The 26,082-nt window shown below is 38.4% G+C and overlaps 3 protein-coding genes across 10 annotated transcripts in view; 1 reads left to right on the forward strand and 2 right to left on the reverse strand.

The window, feature by feature from the left end:
- Window positions 1-26,082, forward strand: part of LOC133528823 (unconventional myosin-XVIIIa) — a 301,706-nt gene that overhangs the window by 119,025 nt on the left and 156,599 nt on the right. For 6 of the 8 annotated variants that reach the window (XM_061866296.1, XM_061866297.1, XM_061866300.1 and 3 more), the window contains 11 exons: window positions 13,320-13,502; window positions 14,289-14,468; window positions 14,836-14,960; window positions 16,497-16,634; window positions 16,832-16,975; window positions 19,006-19,235; window positions 19,923-20,064; window positions 24,635-24,745; window positions 24,988-25,117; window positions 25,531-25,627; window positions 25,758-25,881. In XM_061866296.1, coding sequence (XP_061722280.1) covers window positions 13,320-13,502; window positions 14,289-14,468; window positions 14,836-14,960; window positions 16,497-16,634; window positions 16,832-16,975; window positions 19,006-19,235; window positions 19,923-20,064; window positions 24,635-24,745; window positions 24,988-25,117; window positions 25,531-25,627; window positions 25,758-25,881 — 1,604 coding nt within the window. Of the gene's footprint in view, window positions 1-13,319; window positions 13,503-13,567; window positions 13,692-13,756; window positions 14,053-14,288; window positions 14,469-14,835; window positions 14,961-16,496; window positions 16,635-16,831; window positions 16,976-19,005; window positions 19,236-19,922; window positions 20,065-24,634; window positions 24,746-24,987; window positions 25,118-25,530; window positions 25,628-25,757; window positions 25,882-26,082 lie in introns of those variants that run through there. The other 2 variants (XM_061866303.1, XM_061866304.1) reach the window with 2 other exon arrangements.
- On the reverse strand, window positions 9,043-10,132 carry LOC133528825 (uncharacterized). The gene has a single exon (XM_061866306.1). It carries the CDS (start codon window positions 9,781-9,783, stop codon window positions 9,043-9,045), a length of 741 nt encoding a protein of 246 aa, XP_061722290.1. The 5' UTR covers window positions 9,784-10,132.
- Window positions 21,114-22,142, reverse strand: LOC133528826 (uncharacterized). The gene is made up of 2 exons (XM_061866307.1): window positions 21,985-22,142; window positions 21,114-21,406 (listed from the first exon to the last, which is right to left on the reverse strand). The coding sequence occupies exons 1-2, from the start codon at window positions 22,073-22,075 to the stop codon at window positions 21,153-21,155; spliced, it is 345 nt and encodes a 114-aa protein (XP_061722291.1). The 5' UTR covers window positions 22,076-22,142; the 3' UTR covers window positions 21,114-21,152.

Below are 26,082 nucleotides of genomic sequence, written 5' to 3' on the forward strand. Positions count from 1 at the left end.
CTTTATTTACAATTTACGCCCTTATGTTAACTCTCAACTGCGAATAAAACACGGAAGGACGGTCCTAGTTGCAATTTACGATTGTAACATTACTTGTAATTTTCACATTCCAAACTGTATAGGCATTAAGAACTTTATTGTACCAATATTGAATTGCCTCTCATTCCCTTTACGAAACACTAATTTGAATAGTGGAAGTAACAGTATTCATATGCCTGTTGTTCGCATAGTTTATGGTGTGGTGACATTTACACTGATAAGTTAACGATAATAAATGTTAACATGATTCTCCAAGATAATAAGGAAAATTTTGTATAAATACCAAAGTTTATACATTATAAAGTGTGGCCAATATACTCGACGGCAATTTATATTCTGAATTTATTGGTATGTTTCTATTTTCTATTCTATGTCTTTTCGACTTAATCTGGAACGAAATAGATATTACTTGTGAGTTATTTCTTCTTTTCCAAATTTAGGCTCACGTTTATTGTTGATAAGGTTAGGTACTATTTTTTCGTCTATGTATAAATTTTGTATACCTACCTACATATCCAATATACTACTACATAATTTGTATCTTACTAATTGTAATGGCTAAGTTAATCGTCATTCTTATGAACTCAATCGAACCGATTCTAATTGCTGCAGTTGACAGCGGGTTGGTCAGATGTCGCGGCAGAATCGAGACCTTAACGTCGACAGCCCACTATTAATGCCAATCACAACTTAATTCCATTGCGTACTACTATCGTTCGACTCAGAAAACCTGCCTTAACAAGATATCTGACTGTTGAGACTTGTGATAAATAACGAGGCCATATTTTATATTGGTTAGCACAAGTCGAACTCTTAGGATAGCAATATGTAGTCGGCAAAACTGACGTTAATGATAGCGATGCACAGGAAGGGCATTCCTCATTCTGCATATGAAATTACCATACACATGCGATAACTGTAATAAACACGCACAGTGTCACAAGGTGAAATTGTGGATGTTAAACTAGTTTGTAATATCGGTGAGGGCGCAATGTTAATAGCGCCCATTGACATGGATATCTTTGATTGTCGCAATGTGGTACTAAATATATGTTGCAACGTGGTTGCAACGAGAATATTTATTTGGAACTGTACCTTTCCCTGATCAACCTTTCACTACGTTACGGTTTAGGTTTTTTTTTATACCACGTCGGTGCAGGTAAGCAGTCTCCGTAGCCTATGTACGCCTGCAATTCCAGTAGAGTTACATGCGCGTTGCCGACCCTAACAAGTGTTAAGTATATGTCATAATATTATAGATGTTTGACGTTTAAAATAACACTTGTACTATCTGGGCTATCAAAATCGTTGCCAACTTATCTTGGTCTGACTCTATACACATATTATATTTTCGATAACAAATTGTAACAAACAAGTAAAATTGCGGCATTTAACTCTGTACCATATATTATAATACTACTAGGTATATAACTTTAATGTAAATCTGAGTCAATTAAATTCCGTGTATTAAAATCAGGTTGTATCTGTACCACTAAAATCCGGTTGTCCAACATGAGTAACGTTGACGCCGGCTAGTAAACATTCGCAACAATTGTTAAGGTAAATATTACAGGGAACTAAATTATGGGCACATTCGTGGAATACCTATGCAAAACCGTTAAGATTAATTCCCTCTAACATTAATTCAACCAGACGTGCCCAGAATTTATCGCGTTTGTTTAAATTTCAATTAAAATTCTGAGTGTCTAATAAATGGAAGAAGGTTGTGAAAAGGGCGAATTTGGTAAACATAGATTACCATAAATGTGTTCAACGCTAACAGATGCCCGCACTGGGTCAACCGTACGCAACACACCTGCTATTCGGCCATACTATTAAACGTGACTGTAAAACGGCATTACTATCCAAACTTCCTATCACATCCAAGTTCTAGCTGAATATTCCACCGTTTTACCAGCAGCTAGAGTGCAATATCTAGCGAACTCTTGATATTTAACGAGAAATTGCGAAAGTAACCGGCGGATCCCTCAAAGCGTGGGATGTATGTAAAGTAACATGCATCATGTTGTAACCGGACTGCGTTCGAAACTGTTTCCGGAGACCTAAAATTAGATGTAATGTAAGTTCCACATTCACTGCAAATAGGTTACTATTTATCTTACTTTAATGTATCGATGTCTTTTATATTGACTTCTGTGCACCCTTTTCGTCTTTGGTTTCAAAGTAATAGGAAATGAATTAGTTGCACTTTAAGGTTAATACTGCTCATCTAACTTCATTAAATAATAGAACAGCTGCAGATATGATCAAACGAAAACAAAAATAAAAACGTTTGTATTTTGGGGTATGGTATGTTTAGATTTACGAATGTGCAAGTTGCTTCTGCAAACTGTTTGGAAAATTTCTAGTTTCCAAAAGGTTGGGAAAGCTCTCGGAAGCTTCTAACATTTTCATAATAATTAAATTAACTTTCCATTTTGGAAAAACTTAATTTTCAGAATCTTGCCCTAGTAATAGCGATTTAACATTTTTACAAATTTCCACTGAAACATCAGAAGCTGTATTTAGGTGTTTTGATTAAAATAATAAGAATAGGTAAGTAAACATCAAACATGTATTCGTACCAGCTTCCAAGTGATATCAAATAAAGTACTTCGCACCAATAACGTTAGCATCAGACGCAGTAAAACGGGAACCACCCATGTAGCACAAATTGATTCGCAATTTCCCCTGACAAAGTGTCGACAGCTGACGATTTATACCGTCCGCCTATTTGGTACCGCTGACCAATGACAACTATTACCTCTGGCGTATATGGGCGATAATGCCTCCCTAGCGGTACCCTGATACCATTCTACCCCGTGGACGTATGGACAGTCGGCGGGAACCATGTTAATGATCTGGGAATATACTGATTAGGAGTAAAGATAGCTGAATTAAGGGGTGAAAGTCAAAGGTGCTTGTAAGTTGTTGTATTTGCTCGAATCTAAAAACAAGGTTGCAAATAAGTACTTATATGTTTTCTAGTGCTAAAAAGAGCGCCCTGAACGTAAGATGTTCTGCCTCTTTTATTAGTAAACTGTGCTAAAAAATCTTGATCAAATCGTATGGCATTATGCATATGTACATTACTATATACAGAGAAATCATAAATCTAATTCCTAATGTTGATGATTGATCATTGTAAACCTTTAAACGATACCGCTAAATATAAATTTAACATATAAGGAAACGGATAGTCAACATCGAGCAGGAGTAGGTACTTACATCATAAACATATGGAAACCAACATAAACTGAAGTCTACCGTATTACAACCTAATAATAGCATAAGCTGCGTAAGTCACAAACGCTATCTCGCCGCAAACATCAGAATATTGATTTTACTATTACCACTTTCTATTTACTAGCGTCCTAAGACTAATGCAAGGACACTAAGCGCGCTGTCCGATAAGGTGGTTTACGGTGTCGCCGTTCGTTGTTTACTGGCGTTCCGGGTCTCAGCTTTGTCTGATCAGCTACCGGGATATAAAGAACTACAATGGTTCTTAGTGCGTAGCCTTAAGAACTAGCGTACGTGCGTAAGTTTATCGGTTTACGCATTTGTCGAATAGTTCACAGCGCGTTGCCGCTGCCTGTTTTATATTCTCTCGTTTTACAAATTTTCAGTTTTGCTTGGTTTCCGTGAATTGCAACACGGCTGCCGGTTTTGTTTAGTTTGTAATATAGTATTTAATTAGGTATTTTAGTAGTTGATAACTGCTCCGATTTACGATATTATATTTCGCCGATTGTGATACAAATGCGGATGTAATTTATGTCTTAACAGATAATTGCATTGAGTCAAGTAGCGTAGGAAGATACATGGATATATATGTGTAATGCGAGCTTCCTCGTCCGTATGTTCGTGTGTGGGCTCACCCGTTTGTCTTTGCTCTTTGTCATTCTGAACTTGTGTCGCCGAAGTGTGACCTCTTGGTCATTAGCAACTATTTGAAGTCAAAGACCACATTGTTACTGGTTTGCTTAAAGCGTTTGGCAAGCATTGAGAATGTTAGGGTCTTTTCGGAAAGTCATTAGCAGCACTTTTTGCAGATTACCATTTGATCTTAAGCATAATAAGGCATATGTAATTTCACAAAAAATAAAACAACTTTTTACAAGGATACCTAATCGTTAATTTTGATAACGACCTTTTGAGTTCAAACGTCAATGCGTAAGCGGAAATCGTATCGTAATTTTGACGAAGTTCATAAAAACTCTTAAGTTTTTACGAATAAGAACACAAAATATCTAACATTCTACTCGAGTTGTAAGAGATATTGTTTTTACTGTTACACTCAAAAGATTGCAATGTTTTGTTAAGTCGTGAAGAGCTTCCAAGTCTTCCAACACTCGTGTTACTACAATATGGATTAAAAATGAAATAATCATCAAACTATATCATGTCTATTCTAATAATATCTCCGAAAGACAGAGTAGATACCTACTTTCTGTCACGTAAAATAACCAGAAGATAAACACTTAGGTATATGAACGACGCTAAGGATCCCTACTTAGTATACAGCCACGGCAGATTGTTAGGTCGTTACGCTCGTTTTCAGTACACCAATAAAGCACTTAAACAAGCTGTTTTCACTTTCTATCGACAATGACGTGGCTCGATGACTAAGATTACTTTTATTTTTAAAACCAAAGTATAAAGTACGCCGTGGGTGTCAAATGCTCAGCAAGCTTTGTCTTAAAATTATTTACTTATTCATTGCCTGCATTTAGAAATCGTTCTTGGAATTCTCCTGATCAGCGTTATCTACAGGGCTATAATGTAATATAATGACTAAATATATTACCATATACTCTTATAACCTTTCTGAAAGTGTATGCTGTAGTAGGTATAACTATCACTTCATCCGCGCCCACTAGTTGTATATCACTTAGCACTGCACGCCTTGTATTTTCAATGGGAAATGCAGTTGACTGTTGCGTTTGAAAGCGGATGCACGAGCTAATAATAATCCGAAAGGCCGAAGTACTATCATTTGAGACAAGAAAATACTGTTCACACGGTGTGAACACAACTTTACCGGTATTAGTGGCGCCGCAAACCAGCGTCAGACTGGCAAAGAATTCTTAAATTTACATCACTTCACTCATTCAAAAAACAAGATTGCGTGGCTTTTTACATCGGAATAGTTGCTATTTCTGTTGTCACTGATAAAAGAAATACATTTATTGTCATGTTTTGAACAGCTTGTGGTGAATTATGCAGCCTCTGCGTTTGTGAGTAACAAGAAAGATACGAGTAGTAGAAAGGTACTTAGCGAATTCTGTCGATGTATTTTGCGCCGCGAACCCGCGATTATCCGCTGACAGACTAATCGCAACGAAATCACATACGTGTGCGCACTCTTACCGCATCGACTCAGCTTGACAAGTTCCTGACACGACTCATGTTAATATCGCGAATAATTCGTGGACGGCGTAATGCCTCCAAATTGGCATGTTTGCTCGAAACTGATTTTGCTCGTTGCTCCTCCGTGTTCCTCGAAGAGCTAAGTGAATATTATTGGTTGGCAATTTGTCGTAAATGCTGTTGTTGAGGGCCAAATTGATTCCGCATGGCTTGACGTAACGCGACCTTATGCTAATAACGTTTTAACTTGTAATACGTATCTTGAAGAGTAAAAGCAGCTGTTCCAAAAGATAAACAGTAGATAGATGGAATATTTAAATGCAATAAAGCATAGCTCCGAGCCGAAAATAATTTCAAGTTTTAAGATTTGACGAGAGAAACAAAGTCCGAACACAATTAAAATAAAAAATGGCGTGAGTAATAAAGTCTAAGTAACATTCCTTTTTTTCGTTTTTCATAAATGTCTCTCGAAAATATTCAACAATTCTGTCTATATACATATCATATCATTTTATTGTTCTTAATTAGATAAATATTTTCTTATAGCCGCGGCAATCCTAAGCGTTTTTTTACCTTCCATATCGTCTGTATGTAAAATAAATAAATAAAAATAAAATAAGCCTTTATTGCTGTTCTACAGTGATAACAATATTAGGTTTTTCTTTTCCGACGACTGAGTTTTGTAACAACAGCTTGTCTTTCGACAAAGGCCTCCTCTAAAGAGTTCCATTTCTCCCTATCTCTTGCGAGTCTCGTCCATCCTGGGCCGGCCACTTTCCTGAGGTCATCTTCCCAGCGTTTCCATTGGCCACCCTGGTTCCTTTCACAACCTATTGGGCACCATTCTATCTTTATCTTCCTAGTCCATTTATCAGTTTTTTCTCTTATCATGTGTCCTGCCCACTTCCATTTTAGTGTTTTACATACTTTGTTCGCATCTTTGAATTTGGTGATACCTTTAATTTTGTTTAATTTTATTTTATCTATTCTTTTTACTCCAATTACACTTCTCTCTATTCCATTTTGGCATACTTTAATTTTGTTGGTTAATTTTTCAGTTAGTGACCATGTTTGGCAACCGTATGTTAAACACGGAAGGATGCATGTGTTAAAGACTTTCCTTTTTTCCTTTATTGGCATGTCTTGGTTTTTCATTACTTCACTAAGTGACCAAAATCTTTTCCAAGTGTTGGCAATTCTTCTATCAATTTCTTTAGCCATAGTATCACTGGTCGCTATTAGCTGACCCAAGTATACATACTCGTCAACATAGTCTATTTTTTCCTTATTTACCATGATGGTGTGACTATGTGAACCGTTAGTCATAATTTTGGTTTTGTTTGTGTTCATTGAAAGGCCAGCTACTATGCTTTGGTCTGATAGTTGTTGTAGCATTTGTTCTAGATTTTCTGGACATTCTGAGAATAGAATCAAATCGTCTGCAAAACGCAAATGATTCAGATTTTCGCCATTTATGTTGAGTCCATTATTATTCCATTCCAGATTTCTGAATATCATCTCTAAGGCCGCCGAGAACAACTTAGGAGAAATTGGATCACCTTGTCGGACTCCTCTTTCTATAGAGAACTCTTTTCCCGTTGCTTCTAGTCTGATTTGGGCAGTGCTTTTGGAGTATATGTTTTTAAATAAGCGTATGTATTTTTCTTGGATTCCTTGAGTACGCAATGCTTCCCAGATGTAATCATGTTCTAAAGAATCGAAGGCTTTGTTGTAATCGACAAATCCTAGATAGTAGGTTTTATTGTATTCCCTGTACTTTTGTAGAACTTGTTTTAAAACATGGATGTGGTCGACGGTTGAATATTTGCTACGGAACCCCGCTTGTTCTTTCGGTTGATTTTCGTCGAGTGTCGATGTGATTCTGGAAAGTATTACTTTTGAAAAGACCTTGTATATATTCGATAACAAACTGATCGGTCGATAGTTGCCAATTTCTCCTTTATCTCCTTTTTTGTGTAACAGAATTATAGTTGATTTGGTCCAATCTGTAGGAATATTTTCGGTTTCTACAATTTCGTTAAATATATCCGTCAGTGCAGGGGTAATAGCCGGTATAGTAGCTTTTAGTAGTTTATTTGTTATTTGGTCTGTTCCAGGGGTCTTGTCTCTTCTTTGTGTATTGATTGCTCTTATGATTTCCTCCTTCAATATTTTTGGTATGGGCTCGGGGTCTGTTATGTCACTTCCAATTGTCGTTATTTTTGAGTGGTTACTTTGGTATAGGTCTCTATAGTAATCAGTAGCTATTTTAAGCATTTCTTCTCTATTGCTTGTATAGGTTCCGTGATTTGTTTTTGCTTTTAGCATCCAATCCTTTTTACAGTTCAATTCTTTCATAGCCTTTTTTGTTCCCCCGGTTTTTTCAATATGTTTTTTTAATGTATCTTGTCTTTTTAGTTTTTTGTCTTTTCTTATGTGTTCATTAATTTTTTTGCTAATGTCTGCTATTTTGAGGCGGTCAGGTTTACTTTCCTTGCTTTGTAGTAGTTTTTTTCTCTCTTGTAGCAGCTGTTGTGTCTCCGTGGAAACTACGCTTTTACTTATTGAATTTACTTTTTTAGTTTCTGATTGTAAAATATTTATAAATTTGTCATATTTTGCCTGGGTTGCTATGTTGTCTTGCTTATCTTTTCCTATTGACTCTTGTAAATATCTTATGAGTTGGTCCTTATTGTGAGTGCAAGTAAGCGAAGAAGTATCCTTGTGCTTCATCCTGTTCCTCTTTATATTTATGCCGCTTAGTTTAGCGCGAACCATTTTGTGGTCCGAATTAAAGTTTAAATGGTGTATGATTGACACATCCTGGAACATTTTGGCGTTATTAGTCATGATGAAGTCTATTTCGTTCTTGTATAAGCTGTTTGGGGAAATCCATGACCACTGTTTTGTTTTCTTCTTTTTATAAAAAGTATTAAGGATTCTGAGTTTGTTTTGTAAAGCAAAGGTAACTAACCGATCCCCGTTTTTGCTTCTTTCGCCATGACCATATTTCCCCACTGTGAATTCTTCTCCACTGTTGCCGCACATTCCTACTTGTCCATTAAAATCCCCCATTACTATAATGTTTTTATGGGAACTTTGAATAGTTTTTTGTAAGTCTTCATAGAATTTTTCGATTTTTAGTTTACTACTTGTTTCGGTTGGAGAGTATGCTTGTATGATAGACCACTTTTCTTCTTTTTTAAAGGGTAATGTGATGTTCAACAATGTTATTCTTTCAGATATTCCTTTGATTTCTTCAATACTGTGTGTAAGGCTCTTCTTGATTAGGAATCCCACCCCGTACAGGCCGGGTGTCTCTCCTTTGTAGTGTAGGATGTACTCTTGATATTCTTCTATTCCTTCGCCATATCTCCTCATTTCACTAATTCCTATTATATCCCATTTAATATCCTTTATGGCTAATTCCAGCTCAATAAGCTTTTCAGTAGTTCGCAGTGATCTTGTATTAAAGGTTGCTATGTATATTTCAGTGTTACGTTTGTCTATCTTTAGAGGGTTTTGGTCTTTTCCCCCCACGAGGACCAGTCGGCTTGGGGGGTTTGTTTCTGTTGTATTCTTGTCTTGTTTTTTAGTTAGTTGTTGTTTCCAGTCGCCGGTGTCTAATTGCTATTGTTCGTTGGTAGCAGAGTTGCTGGAGAGAGATAAAGAACGGCCTCTCATTATATCAAACGCATTTATTCGATAATTATTAGATGCATTCATTAATGTTTGTTGTTTCCTTGGCTGAGAATCGTTTTGCGGGGAGGTAGATATTTCCCTTTTTCTTTTATCTTTAGTATTGATGGTATTCTTGATTATCAGTTGATCGTACTTTATAAAGGCAATATTTCCCTTTTCCCGTTCTTCTGTAAGCTTGGGTTGTAGGGCTTTCCTCTTTTCTAGAGTTTCCTTTGAGTAATCGTCCGTAACATATATCTCCTTGAGTTTCTTTTTATTTTTCATGATTTCACTCTTTTTCCATTTACTTACTAGTGATAGAAGCGTAGGCTTGGGTTTCCCAGTCTTATTATTATTCCCAATACGGTATATTTTATTAATATCCCAGTCCTCTATTTTTATATTTAAATCCTTTGAAAAGCATTCTTTCACTTGTTTAACTAGCTCCAGCGTGGATGTCTCCTCTTCCTTCAACCCATGAATGATTATGTTGTTGGCTTTTTTTTCTCTCTCCAAATACTCCACTTTTTTCTCCAGGTTTTCAACTTTCTTTTGCAAATTTTTGTTTTCTTCTAGAATAGGTTTTAGTTTTTCATCAATTTTTTCCGTAATTGTATTAGTTAGTTCTTCTGTTTGCTTCTGCATTTCAACTTTCATTTTATCGAACAGTAGTTGGAATTGGTCATCCATATTTTGCGTGTAACGAACCGTATATGTCAAGTGGTGAGTTTTACTTCTTCTCGCTGGCAACACTGGATGATACTGACAGTTGATTTTGATGTACGAGTTGGTGACAGTTTTTAATTAAGGTCTTTGTTTATGAACTTCACTTCTAACCTCAAAACGACCGTAGGTTGTTGTACTCCAATTGTTGTGTAATCCTTCTATTTTTTGCACTGTTTTTAATAAGTAACACTCAGTTGTCACTTTGTTTTCCATTCACCGTGATGTGTTTGTGAAACTGCTAGGTTTTCCTATTTATTTGTGATTAATTTCACGGATCGTCGGCACTGTGTTGTGTACAATATGACAACCGGAACCGGAAAAAAAAAAAGTATGTATCCAGCCATAGATATAAGAAGTAAGGAGATTTATAACGAAGCATAATTTCAACGAGTCTCGCTGTCTCCAACAGCCCCCCACCACATCATTAAAGGCGTGGCCAGACAACCAAATCACGCGCTGTGATTGGCCAAACCACGCGGTGTAGGAGCCTAGAGCGGCGGCACTAGAGTGAGGACAATTCGATAGAGCTATCGATATTTTACATGTTCTGAACATGACCTTAGAGTTTTGACATTTTTGTTTTAAGTAATAATTACCATAGACTTAATTTATATTCCTTTAAATATTTTGACCTTATTTACGAGCTAAGAATTTTAAGGTACGTGTAAGGTATATTAGTTGATCCATAAGTTCTCTCACAAAGGTTTTTACTGATAAAATGTAATACAAAGCTTTTAATAAAAAAAAACATGTACCGTGATGCGAAAGCTTGTTTATGCTTCACTAATCAAATTGGTTTAAATTTTAGTAATTATTTGATGTAATGTTTGTTTAAATTGTTTACTTTGGGATTGTCGTTAGACGCGAGCGCTTCATTAAAACAATAGTTTCAGTTTATTATAGCATATTTCGTCACCAATTGAAAGCAATGCCAGCATGTTACATAGAGTTATGAAGAACTGCGAAAGCAAGTTATAGTAAATTATATTGTAAGTATAATGCACCATTAAATAAGCTTTTAAATCATATGTACGAATAATAAGGAAAGAGTAATCATAATTATCAGTAAAAATCTTTTTGATAGAACTTTTGGATCGACTAAGTATACAATATAGTATTATTTTAAACATATTTATATTCTATCGTTATATAAATGAGGCGAAGTGTAACTGGAAACATTTTTCTTGAAAATTATCCGAACAAATAACACTTTTCTCGCTCGTAAACCAGTTAGGGCCTCTACCTTGTAGCATCTATCCATTTTTCTTTAATACTGGGATTTTTCGGGAAACTGAAAAAAATTGCAATAATTAAAATAAATAAATAAATAAATATTATAGGACATTATTACACAAATTGACTAAGTCCCACAGTAAGCTCAATAAGGCTTGTATTGAGGTTACTTAGACAACGATATATATATAATATATAAATATGTATAAATACTTAAATACATAGAAAACACCCATGACTCAGGAACAAATATCCATGCTCATCACACGAATAAATGCCCTTAACAGGATTTGAACCCGGGACCATCAGCTTCGTAGGCAGGGTCACTACCCACTAGGCCAAACCGGTCGTCAAAAACAACAACATGAACATATTTGATTATATCTAGTGCAGTTATTCGAATCGTTGCTAAGAACCTGAATAAAATATACTTATAGGTATAAACCATAATGTTATAAATAAATTGTATTTAATTAAATCAGTTTATTTTTTGGCTTACCTATTAGATTTTTAATCCAAAGTAATAAGTATTAAATTAAACATTAGGTGCATATAAAATCATTGTAAAATTTTACTTGAAAAATAATTACTTTCATACACACTATATCCAAACATTTTTATCGATAACGCTCAAAGATCAATTATATGCACGAGCACCACTCTACTTCGCGGCGTCAATGAAGGGAGCGGTTGGCGGTCGTACCAAGAAACAATAATGCCGCTGTTAATATCTTTAGCGGTTTAATGCATTGCGCCGTTGCTAAGGACACTACACATAGTTTTCCATGCCAAAGCGTCAATGTAGAATGTATAGACAAATTGCCACGCGTTTGTATGACAACATGGTCTGACTCAGAAAAATCATATGTCACTGGATTTATTTGTTAAAATGTGTGGTTTTATTAACTAATACGTGAAAAAAAATGTACTCACATGTGGTATGTAACTCCATGATCCTTATAGTTTTTGGATGCACTCCTATTTCGACACAAAATAACGCTATAATTCGACATTTCAATAAAATTGACGCGCACGTTGTTCAATGACAGCTAATTTGCTACTGTCTTTCGGCGGGCCGGTATGGCCACGATGTGGCCATGTCGCGGCGACACGCGCCACGCCTCCGTCAGCCATCTAGTACTTTCTATGATCTGAGTATCCAGCTATGTTCTCATTTGACAGATCGTTGTATAAAAATGCGAGTTCGATTACCGATCACACATGTGATGCGATAGCTAATGACCGCTAATATCACACCTTTTACGGATCGCACCGACCTTCCATTCACTCTGTTTACAGCTTATGACAGACGGCCTATGTTGCAGTACAATTAACCAGTATTGTGACTTAATACATTCAATTAAAACGCGCCTTTCTAACGCACTCAGTTTTAATGGGAGTAAATAAGTTAACTATGTTGACACAGACAGTTTTGACAGTTATGATACCTTTTCCAAAAGAGTATTTGCAAGTTTGTTATCATGTTTAAAAAAATAAGCACACCCATTTTTAATGTGCGCCTCTAATCTCTGTTTACCAAAATATAGACATCTTCGGTTATATGTTTGTAGGCACTGTTATACTCTTAAATGTATTATCGATTTCGGTACGTTTCTAAGCCTTTTATCATCTAAAAAAACTACTTAAATTCTTTCACGTTTCTACTATTAAATTTTGTTATGCGAGGTTTTTCTAAAAACGAAAGATGGTACACAACAGCTGGTTGTTTAAACGATAGTCCGTACTGAAACCACTACTTTCACTGTGTTTTCTATTGCGGCCATTGACGACTCTCGGCCGTTGCGAGTTACGCACAATACGCACATTGCATAAGCGACGACTTTGAGGGAATTAGCGGCTGTAGGTTGAAGGCGTCGAAGCCCAACGCTGACCTAATAGTGCGACGTATTGTGTGTCATAGTGTCCTCTACATTCAGATTCAGTTGAGCTCTTACTTTTTTATAAAGAAAATTGTCCCTTTTTAAATATTTTCTCCTATCTTTTAGATAAGTTTTGCTGAATGATGGTTTGCTCTCGTTCCGTAACTTGTCAGTTTTTATACCAATAACCAGTTATTTATTTTACTTTTAAGAATTTCTCTACTTTTATATTAGGACGTTTTAAGTCCGGTTCAAGCGAAAGCATAATTAAGTTACAATAAATATCTTTATTATATTATATATATAGCCGAGATACTTCTAAAATCAATCAATAAGACAGATTACTATTATAACACAAGATCCTAATTATTTTTTCCTTGTCCACAGGCAAAATCAGAAGAGCAATTAGCATGCGAGAAGGAATGGCTGGAAGCTGGTCATATGTGGCTCGCACACAGGGGCGGGTTCACCGCCGTGGTGCGAGAGGGAGACGCCGATGCTGGCCGTGCGAGAGTGAGGGTGCTGCAGACTGGGGAGGTGCTCACCGTCGACGAAGATGACTTGGAGAAGGTATGTTTATTACACCTGTCAGGCAAATGCTGACGTGAGAGGAATGGCTGAAAGCTGGTCACATGTGGCTCGCACATCGAGGTGGGTTCACTACCGTGGTGCGAGAAGGAGATGCCGTCGCGAGCCGTGCGAGAGAGAATGCTGCAGACTGGGGAGGTGCTCACCGTCGACGAAGATGACTTGGAGAAGGTATGTCCAGAAGAGCAGTTAGCATGCGAGAAGGAATGGTTGAAAGCTGGTCATATGTGGCTCGCACACTGGGGCTGGTTCACTGCCGTAGTGCTAGAAGGAGACGCCAATGCTGGCCATGCGAGAGTAAGGGTGCTGCAGACTGGGGAGGTGTCACCTTTGACGAAGATGACTTAGAGAAGGTATGTCCATTAAACAAAGTTGGCTAGTGTGAGAGGAATGGCTAAGAGCGGGACGCAAGTGGCTCGCACATGACAAAGGGTTACGGCCGTGGTGCGAGTAGATGTCGACGTGGGCCGTCCGAGAGTGAGGATGTTGCAGACTGGGGAGACTCACTGTCGACGAAGATGACTTGGAGAAGGTACGTCCAATAGAACTGTCAGGCAAAGTCGACTGGTATGAGGGAATAACCACTAGAAAGTGTTGACACAACGCGCTTAAAGACGCGAAATGAAAGTGAACGAAGGTGAATTTTGATCACAAATTTTGAAGCTAGCCATGCTTCATGTTCATATTGTTGTATTTTGTCATAAATCATAAAATCCACGGGCAGCCCATATTCATTTTATATGTTTAATCATTTAATTCATGTTCCAGGCCAATCCACCCCAGATGGAGCGTTGCGAGGACATAGCCTCACTCCGCTGCTTGAACGAGTGCGGCGCGCTGAACGTTTTACGATCGCGACATGCCGCCGGGCTGCCTCATGCCCGCGCCGGCCACGCGCTTCTCGTCCTCGGACCGCCTAAACGCAGCTCCCCCATCTATACTGAGAAGGTAACACCATCTTTTGGTCATTAATCAGTTAATCACCATAGCCTCCCGTCTGAACTAGCCTTTAATAAAGTGTTCAACATCGTTTCCTACTTGAACGAGAACATCTGAAAAAACTGAGATAGAAACAGATGGAACAACTACTGTCAGTCGGGGCCAAAACCTAACCTAACTTATAAACTAAAATAAATGGCATATACGAAACAAAAGGTGACCAAGGCATCCAGTTCCCAAGGCGGGAGTATATCTTATTATTTCTCCCCTTTTTATCTATTATTTGCCAGATTATCGCACTGTTATGGTCTTCCACCTACCACCTTACTACTTCCACTTACCAAAGTAGCCTAATTTCGACTGTCGAATGTTTCAGGTAGCAGCGATGTTCCGCGGGTGCCGCGCCGACGACATGCCGCCGCACATATTCGCGGCCGCGCAGTCCGCGCACCGCTGCATGCTGGCTTCGCGACGTGACCGCGCCATTGTCTTCACGGGGAGGTAAGTTCCTCTAACCTAGCCTAGCCAAATCTAGACTATGGTACATCGATAAACGCTGCACGAAAAAAAACAATCGGGATGACAGATGCTACAAGAAGTCACGCGACTATTTGCATTTTTTTTGCTTTTCTGAAAATTATTGGGATCTTTGCTAGGTCTCCTGGTGACTTGGAGAACTATGCTTGCCTGTCCACACGTACGGCAAAAGACGGCTTAATCACGACCACATGTGTCAAAACTAATTCTGATTGTGCACCGCGAACGCACGAGGTGTTGATTAAAGAAGGTTGACTGGATGCTATGATTGCCAAACAAAATCTGCAGTATAAATAATACTCTATAGATACGATAAGCCGAAATTGGCCCCCCCTTCTCTCATCTATTCTTTCATTCAGACCGAGGCTATTCCGGCTATAATATGTTAAATAATACCTATCTCCATTGAGAAATTGCACATAGGTTACCTAGTTAGATCAGGTACTAAGACGGAAGAAAGGGGATTAAAATATATATTGCATATGAAAAGGAACGTCAAGATAAAACGAAACGCTCAAAAATTATACCTATACACAATCCTAAAATTTTACTAAACTATTGTCACTTACTGCGATTCGGAATAGCTTAAATATCGTAATGTGCTAAATCCTTGATTACATTTGCTCTATAATTTCCCAGCCAAGCGTATAACAGTGTAAATGTATGCACCTACAAAACGCGTTTCTAATGCACGATTTACAACCTAGCTTTAGGAGTTAATAGATAATTACTTTTGTCGTAAATTGCTACCGCGATCGTATCATAACCCGTCTGGATAATATCCTTTATTACTTACCACTTCACTGCACTAACTTAATTTAAACCTTTCTTCATTAAGTTAAAGAGCATTTTTGATTAGCAGTCTCGATGCAGATGTTAATCCTTCGCCGTGTACCTAAAAGGCGTTAAACTAGAAATTATAGCAGAATGTGATAACAAAATTGGCTTCATGTTGCGCATGGACATAGATCATTGATATTCTCTGTTTATACTCTTTAAACTGAATTCAACCTTATTTTCTAATGGTAAGGTTTCTTTTTGTATGACTAGTTGATCCTGTCACTTTTAGTATAGTCATCAATGCGGGGATAATATTTTACATATTAATAAAGCATTAAATGATGCTCGAGTTCAAATTTCAAGGTTCGTTCTCGTATGCTATTAAATATTATTTAGAGACCGGCAGATTTTTTATTTTATTTTTTAAATAATTTCAAACTTGTTTCGCATTTGTAAACAACCATCCAGTAGCATTATTTTCGTTTTTAGATTTTCTAATGAATCGTACTAATGTTCAATTTGTCAAACTTGTCCGTAAACAAGTTTGCCATCAATCAAAAGCATTTTTTGTAGGTTATTTATTTGTCATCTTTTTATCTTCTAAGCATTTATAACCATTGACGACCCGTCGAATTTTAATATTAGGTAATAGTAAACGTCTGTAGGCTTTTACACCGTATCGTACAAGACTAAGTGAAATCTGACTTTTGTTTTTTTTAGATCCGGTTCAGGAAAGACATTAGCCATGCGGCATTGTATCTGGTACCTGGCAAGTGCCTACCCGGCGCAGGGTTCCAAGCTCACGCCGGAGCGGCTGAGCGCTGCGATGGATGTATTGCATATGTTTGGGTCGTGTCGGTAAGCTCATTTTTCTTCAAGATTAACATAAGTACTAAGTATGTAAACTTCTGAATTACTTTCCGCAGCGCGACGAACATTTTAAAAATATCTTACAATCTTAATTTGCCCATTATCTGTGGCATGTTTTCTTTTTATCATTCCTCACAGAATTTTCCAAACCGTAATTTTCTAAAAGAACAATATGATTATTGCAGCACGGGCTCCAACCCTCACGCGTCGCGCGTGGTGTCCCTGGTGTCGCTGGACTTCGAGGGTGGCGGCGCGCTGGTGTCGGCCTCCGTGCAGACCCTGCTGCCCGACCTTCGGCCAGGGCGGTCCCGGCTCACCGCGTTGCATACGTAAGTACATTATGGTTTTACTCGGGTTCCAACCCGTATGGTGTCTCTGGTTTCCTTAGACTTCGAGGGTGCTGGTGCTCTGGTATCAGCTTCCGTACAGACCGCCCATCTGTGAGAGTGGGAGTGTGTGTTGTGTACTTATAATTGCTTAACGGAACAATAAAAGAGAGCCTTCAAGAAGCATCTCAGAAAACGTGTTAGAGATTCGATCGTTTTAGGACTCACCTTCTTTAAACGAAACTGGATATAGTTTTTACATTTAAAGTTATGGTTCGAAATATTGTAATATTATTTATTTATTATTTATCAAACGCTTAACCTGTTAGAATTAAGCGCTTAACACACTGTCGCTCCGATGTTTGGGCGAGACAACGCCATGCGCGTATTATAAAGACATTGCGTTCGCACGTCGGAGCGACATGGGAATCGGATCCAGTGTGCTATGCACCTAGAAGTTATGATGACGAACAACTATCGGAAATATATCCTGAAGGATGGTACGGTCGACATTTGTCGAGCATGCCGCCGTCCCGGAGAGTCACTCAGGCATATCATTTCCGGTTGTTCTCATCTTGCTAACGGCGAGTATTTGCACAGACATAATCTCGTAGCCAGGACTTTTCACCAGCAACTTGCTCTTTTATACGGCCTTGTGGACCAAAGTACCGTACTACAAGTACTCACCTGTGCCAGTTCTTGAAAATGGTCGTTCCACGCTCTATTGGGATCGATCTATTATCACTGACAGGACTATTGGGAGCGTGCACGACTGTCACGCAACCTAGTGTCCGCAAGTCTAGAGGAAAACGTCAATTCACTACATCTTATAAAACTACTCCAAAACTAAAAACTACTGAACGGATTTTCATACGACTTTCATCTATCAATAGAGTGATTCTTGAGGAAGGCTTAAGTATATAACTTGTTAAGGTTTTGTGTAAATTGTTTGAAATCTAATGATGTTTTCGGAAAAAATCACGCTGGCTAGGAGCTTTAATCGAAAACGCTGCCTAATCCGTTTGAGCTATAACAACACAATGTATGGTGGGGTTGTTTCTCATTCATAGGTCTACAAAAAAGTCCGCGATGTTAAATGCCTATCTTTTAAGGATAACTTACTATATCCATTCTTAACTTCTAGAAAAAGATCACGTAATATGTGGCATTTGCAAAGCTATTTACATGGATACATTATTAACAATTATCAAAATAAATACGTTAGTTATATTAAGCATTTCATACAGATTACAATGGTCCCTTACAACATATAATTTAAATGAATATTTCAGGAGTAATCGTAAATCAAAGTTTCATTTCGAGCCATATAATTGTACGAAATGTTAAACACGCTATCCGCAGTTAGTTCTAATTTTTACCACCTTATGCGCTGGGATCGCTTTACTTACCCCCACCATGCACTTCGCACGGTCCCAATTGTAGCCAATAAGCTTGACATTGTGATAATAGATCGATCGCAACGCCGGGCCGTGTTCGTCGATATCACCATCCCCCATGATGAGAATCTCGTGAAAGCCGAGAAGGACAAGTCCAGTAAGTATCTAGACTTGGCTCACGAGATAACTGCCATGTGGGATGTTGATTCGACGATCATTGTCCCAATAGTCGTTTCAGCGAACGGTCTCATAGCGAAGAGTCTCAACCAACACCTTAAGAGACTCGCTAGGTGGTTGGATCAAGAGTCAGATGCAGAAGGCGGTGATCTTGTATACGGCGCGGATAGTCCAGCGGTTCCTCTCTGCGGCCCTGACCACCGGCAGCTTGGGCCCTGCCCCGCTGCTGGCGGCACCCTAGGTTAGGTTTTTTATAATATGTTTATATGTTTTTGTATTGTTTTTGTACGTGTTTTTGTATTTTACTTTTATATTCATGTTGTAAAAACCCTAACATAAGAAGAAAAATTAATAAAGGAAATAATGATAATAAAATACTTTACTGTACACTAGCCAAACAACGATCTCTTCCAGATTCTTCCAGCATCACTAATAACCACGTTTCCATTATCTTTATAGACTGTTCCACGGCTGTGACGGGCGCCTCCGCCGCGAGCTACTCTTCGACCAAGCGCCCGTCAACGCTCCCAACCCCTTCCTCACGTCGAGCGAGAAAGCCGACGCCCCTAGTGACTTCTCGGCTCTAAAGGAAGCCTTCCAGTTACTAGGAGTTACTGAGCAGGAGCAGATGGCTGTGTGGAAGATATTGGCTGCTATCTGTCATCTGGGATGGGCTGGTGTTGTTAAAGGTAAGCCTTTAACTTATTTCTCACGTCGAGCAAATTTACGTAGTTACAGACTGGTCGGTTCTGAAGGAAGCCTTGTAGTTACTAGGAGTTACTGAGCAAGAGCAGATGGATGTGTGGAAGATACTGGCTGCTGGGATCGGCTGGTGTTGTTAAAGGTAAGTCTAACTTATTTCTCACGTCGAGCGAGTAAGTTGACATAGCTACAGACTTCTCGGCTCCGAAGGAAGCCTTCCAGTTACTAGGAGTTACTGAGCAGGAGCAGATCGATGTGTGGAAGATTCTGGCTGCTATCTGTCATCTGGGATGGGCTGGGGTAGTAAAAGGTAACAAGTAAACTTATCACTCATTTCCAATGACGAACGGGGTAGTCGACGTAGTTATTTTATTGACTTTGTTCTCGAAGTTCAGAAGAGAATAAAAGAGTTCCTTACCTGAAAATCTTCAGAAAATTTGTGTTTGAACGGGACAACGTAGACGATTTCATAGAATGCTCCCATAAGGAACAGAAATTGCACGTCGAATTTATATAAAGCGAAAGTGATGAATCCCATTAAGCCTTTCAAAGTTCTTAGATTTTTTTTTAATGTTTATTTGTGGCCTCCTGTGTGAACCTGTTATCGTGTGTGCTCACCCTCAGTTTATTTAGAATCGTAAGACCTATATTAAAGTAAGCTCGTCATATTCCAGCGAACTCCGGATCCGGCATGAAGTACCAGTTCAGCAACGCGGGCCTGGCGGCGCGCGCGCTCGGCGTGGCGGCGGAGGAGCTCGCCCGCGCCGTGTTCGCGGCCGCCGGCCCGGCCTCCCCGCAGCCCAACAACAACCTCAGGTAACATAGCATGGCTTTCCAAGCTAAGGCTTAGAACGCACTGCGATTCATTTCTTGCGGTTTCAGAACCGCAAGAAATGTAACGTAGGGCATGCTTCATAGGCGCACGCACTTGCACGACTTAAATTAATCACACTCTGATACTACAAAAGTACCTACAGTCCGGTCACGCGGGCTGCTTGGCGTCGCGACTGACTCGTGTAGTATTCGTAAAATTCCTCATACTCGTACGTTCATTCGTTACCCACAGCTTAACAAAAACCTACATGATGTCAATCAAAGACATTTAAACAGTAATGCATGGTCTAATACGACCATTTGGCATAGCTCGGGATTTGGTAGCCGCCCTCGGCGATCTCTAATAAAAGACGCAATTTCGCGTCGGCAATAAGTTACCTCTAAGTTGTGATATCACACGAGCATTGGCATGCTTTATTTCAAGGACAATGCGGACTATGAAATATTATATTACAGTACTGCTGCTGGTAAGAACTTAATACTCGTATCATTTAATTTTTACCCATCGCTTTTCGAATCCTTTTTTTTTTTAATACTACGTCGGTGGCAAACAAGCATACGGCCTGCCTGATGGTAAGCAGTCTCCGTAGCCTATGTACACCTGCAACTCCAGAGGAGTTACATGCGCGTTGCCGACCCTAACCCCACCCCCCTCGTTGAGCTCTGGCAACCTTATCCTAATATAGACACGACAGTATAGCGTCTGCGGGCCGGGCTGTATGAGTATGTGTAGAGTGCATACAACGACAAGACCACAGTAGGAATTATAGTAGACTCACAACAAAAATGACATACGGCGATGGCCTACATTTGCCTCATAAGCCTCACGGACGTACAGCGCGGTAGGCGGGTCGCGTGAACCACCGGTCGCGCCGCCCGGCACTAATCTTTTGATCGAGTCAAAATGTATTATAGACTTAAATAAATCTGTTATAGACGATAGCGGCGTCCAGTCTGTGGTCTCAGTGTTTATAATGAAAATTATTCTGCTACTAGAAAAGATAAAACCACAAAATAAATTCATTTTTAAATTTCTAATTACATATGCCAGTATGATTTTATTTAACATTTTATTTCACTTCTTTCGCCTTATTGAGCTCGGTCTCCTTCTTATTGAGCTCCGTCTGATCAGAGCACTCCTCTAACCGCACACACTTCGTCTTCACCTCGTCCCAGACTTTAGTCGCATCGCAGTCGCATCGGGAGTAGTCGCAGTAGTGGCCGATGACGCGCGCGACGGGCGCGCGGCACGTGCGTCGCGACAACGTGTCGAACCCGCAGCCCGGGCTGTATGAGTACGTGTCGGGTGGGCACGGCGACAAACCTGCAATTGAATACATTTATTTTTATTATGTGCCCGGCTACTACTGGCTAAAGAGACTGTATGTACGAAAAATATATCATAACAATTTTAAAGGACAGAGGCTGGGAAAGGGCAATTCGTGGATGAGTTTCGATTTTGCACAAACAATTTCCCTCTTTATTTATTTTTTTAAAGTTATAGGCACAACTATTCTGCCATTCAGTACCATTCAATATAATGCTACAATAAGGTGAACATTTCCGAGCATATTGGAGAAAATAACCTATTATCAATCACCATTGTGCATCTTATGAAACTAGCACGGCTAGGATAATAATAATAATAAGAACCAAGATAAATAAATAAAAAATAATAATAAATGATTATTTCATTTTATTTAATCAATCTATCTATAAATGAGCATTAGTTGCTTAGCAACCTTACTATGAAGAAGAATCGCCAGACGTGATAGGTTCGTTTTATTAATAATTATAATTAATATTAAAGGACATAAAAAATTGCAATAAAAAAATACCAAATCCTATTTTAATGTTTGAAACTTCTACAAAAAATATCGCATTCTTAATAATACAACTTACATTCTCCAAAGGGATCGTATATGCATTCCGTTGCAAACGTCGTCAAAACACATGCACAAAGAAAAACCAAAACCACTCCAGAAACACGCATTTTGATCGTGAAGTTACTCAGCCAACTAAAGGATTCAAAACAAGTTTACGATATCTTATAACCTTTTATACATGCGGAGGGGGAAAAGACTAAATAGTGCTACTTGTTTTTGCTTGGGTGGATTACATTTACCAATTAAGCTATTTACCTCCTTTGCAGATATAGACGGCTAAGGGTCAACGTCAACGTGCATGTTAATTATGTTGTTTACAGGCTGCGGTGCGCAGTGTTGATCAGAATATATTCTGCAGATAATGCCAATTTATATTAATTTTTCTTACGAAAAACAACAACAGTATTATTTTTACTATTTTTAGGAATACTTTCAAAACAAGTAATTAAGTTATGAGCCTTTAAAGAAAAAAGTCTATTACTTATGTATATCTTACAGGCGATGAAGGTGCGACAACATTATGGTGCGATTCTGTCCGTCCGTCTGTATGTCTGTCTCTCTGTTTGTCGCATCGCTAATTATCTCGAGAACCACTTAAGCTATTGGTTTGACATATGGATTAGTTATGATAGACCTCTATCTTGGTAACTTTTTTTAATTAAGAAAAAACATTTCCAAATTCAGTTTGCAATTTAACGAACTTTTCGTGTTTATTACACTTAAGTTTTCTATGAGATTACATTAGAAACACCAATTTTCAAATAAAAGAACAATTTTTGAAATCGGTTCACATGATAAAGAATTACCCTCGAAAAACCAACATACGTGCATTACATCCCGCAAATTAGTTAGACAATTTCCCGATAGACGGCGCTGTACACAATTATACTTAGTATAGGTACAGTCGAGTTCATAAATATGTATATATTTCTTCAATTTAATCCATTGCAATAAGGTGAAAAAATGTATACATATTTATGAACTCGACTGTACTTATGATCACAAGTCTCTCGTTTTTATAGTTACACGAGTTAATTCAAAGTTTGTACGGAACTCTTGATGCGCGAGTAAAACCAAATTGCACTTGACCGGTTTTTATTTTTGTTAGTTTTAATAGGGTCAAATATGTTCAGCAGGCGAATTGTGCATGGCTCTTTCCACGTGATAAAGTAAATATCACATATCACAACGCGTTTGAAAATTACTGACACTGTTTTTATCACGCTGTCACGTGGATAAATCCGACAGTCATGTCCGTACAGAAATATCTACACATCTATTCAATCGTATTGAAACAACCTGTACACAGTGTATTTGGTATGTGATTTACACACTTGTCTCCCTTCGCTCGGCCGTTTTTAGAACTTTGAACAGGAAAATCGTAACAAACAACCATGTTGTATAATATTTACCTCTGTATACCTGAAGAGTTTGTGAAGAAAAATATGCACCTGTTCCAAACACAGAAAAATGGAAGGTTAAAAAACAAACTTCACCTACCTGCACCAAAATTAGAATTATTCCGAAACAGCCCCCTATATGCCGCCGCAAAATATTACAACAATATGCCTAATTACATTAGGTCAGAAGAGGAGGGACGAATCGTTTGCAAAAAACTTGAAGACATTTCTTTTTTTAATGATGTTTGTACCAACTAATGTTACTATGTCAAATAATTATATTCTATTTTTTATTAATTTAATACTTAATAGCACTTTTCCTAGTTTTAAGTAATTGCCATACCCGTTCCGGGTCCATGAGATACTTTTTCATGTTTTAACATCTTGTAATTACCTTGGTGCAATAAAAAATGAAATGAAATGAGAGTCTTTATACTTATGTATTTTATTTATTACATGGGATCTATGATATACGAATGCCATTGCTGGATCAAAAAACTTTTTTTTAGTGTGAGTTATGGTTAAGCCTATTTCCTGGGGGCATTATAAAATGAATGGATTTTAAAGCTTAATGCTGTTACCGAACCCATAGGCATTATCATATTATGTATGTATGACGATTTGCAAAAAAGAATCTGCAAAAATAAATTAGTATTATACACTTATTGAGAAAAGAAAATCTTTTCCGAACGGTAAAACCGTTAGTTATTTTTTAAATTTAAATATATCAGCTTGACTTACAGATTTCTTCAATTTGTAAGTAGATCCGTAACGTTTCGCATTCAAGATGCCAATGAAGGCAAGCGAGAGCCCCTGGTGGCAGGCAGGTAAAAACGGAAATTCATGGAGGGGGTAAAAAGGAGTGGGAATTGCAACTATTCAGCAGCCGTGACGTCACCGCAATCAGTGCTGCCACTCTCAAATATATAATTAATATGCTTCGAATAAGGTATTTCGCTTAATAAGTGTTTTATTGGTATGTAAAACACTGCTATTATGTATGTGGGTATGCCGCGAATTTGCATTTGTGAGGTCTACCTGTCTCTAAAAATATACAGTCAATCATTGCTCGATCATGTTGTTTCATTGAAGTGTTCCCTATACTTCTACAGGCATGTTTAAACGCTCTACTTCTTAAACGCTGTATGATTAAAGCCTCAATAAAATGTACCCAAATCATTAACTTATATAGTGTTAACAGGAAAGTGAGGAAAACCGGCTCCCGAACGTTTTTCACCCTGGGTTTAATCTTACATTAAATTGCAGGACTCCTTCACCATCAACCGAGAGAGAGATTTCTGGCACTGAAGCCCTCGACGCCTTCGTCACTGGCCTATACAATGAGACCTTCAACATCATTGCTGCTCTGGTCAACAGGTATCTCATTCTGAATTATCTACTTCTTTGGAGGACTAAATAATTTTATTGTTTACTAAAACACAACTTGAATATGAAAACTATAATTGGTGTACCTACTACTACGTCCTAACAGGATTTTTTATATAAAAAAAACCGACGTACGATCGGGAAAATTCAAGGACTGCACTGCACGTGTAAATCTTTGGCGTATTTGTGTGTTCGCCTTATCTGGACGTACCTTAATGATTATGCATTTTCAGGAGCATCTCAACTTCAGCGCGAACGTCAGCATCTCTATTGCTCTTGGACGCACCAGGCGCTGATAACCCCATGTCTTCGGGGCACCAGAGTGGTGCTCCACTCTCCAAATTGCTTTCCAATTATCTACAGGTCTGTACTACGGTTATACTAGTGATAATTCAATTGTTCGGGCGTACTCGGGTCACCTACTACTCTGAGCAGTAATTGAGGCATAAATAGCATAGAAAACGATAAAAAAAACCGTGCCATAAGTTAGCGGTATTCATGACCTTCCGTTCTCTAATATCGGATTAGTTCGATATGCAGACGTTATCTAAAACAAAAAAAAATGTTTATAATCGTGATCTTCTTAAACACCGCTTTCAAATGGATTTTCATTGAAAGGTAGACGTTGGGAAATAGACGTGAACCTTCTCTTTTTTATTGGGATACTATATCAAATTAGGCAAAACACTACCAAAATTCGTCTAGTGTTTGTTTTTGTCCGAATTGGAAAAAAATATTATTTAAAATTTACCGATTTCCGATTGTTTTGCCTACAGGAACGTTTGCAAGCGGTCTTCCACGATGCCATGCTGGTGGCGCCACGAGAGCGCTACGCACAAGAAGGCATCACGCTAGACGACGGGGCTGAAGAAGGTAAACCTTACACAAATTCGGGGCATGTACCCATGGTTACAATCATTAACACCGAACGAAAAGTAAAAAAATATTGAAATGTCAAGTACGAAGAATTGTGAGACTAGTTTTGATTTGTCTTTATTTGCAGATTGGCTGTCAGAGACAGTGAACCCGGGACCGATGGTGGAACTACTCGACAAGTCTCCGCAGAACTCCATCGTTCGCAGCTCGCAAGCCGACCTGCGCGAGTGTGATCGACGTGGTCTTTTATGGTTTGTTAAATATTTCTTTGCATCATTATTGGACGTTGGAAAAATATTCTTTTATGTCTATGTTGTGCCATTAGAAAGGATAAGGGGGAATTTTTGTGTTGGAGAGGCTGTCAACAACATCTCTCATGAATGTGAAGCCCGACAGAAGAGCTACATTTTCTATCGGAAGCAGGCAGCGAAAGACCGCACTGGCAGGATCGC

Source organism: Cydia pomonella, chromosome 20 (assembly GCF_033807575.1).
Source record: "Cydia pomonella isolate Wapato2018A chromosome 20, ilCydPomo1, whole genome shotgun sequence".
Classification (NCBI taxonomy): Eukaryota; Metazoa; Arthropoda; class Insecta; order Lepidoptera; family Tortricidae; genus Cydia; species Cydia pomonella.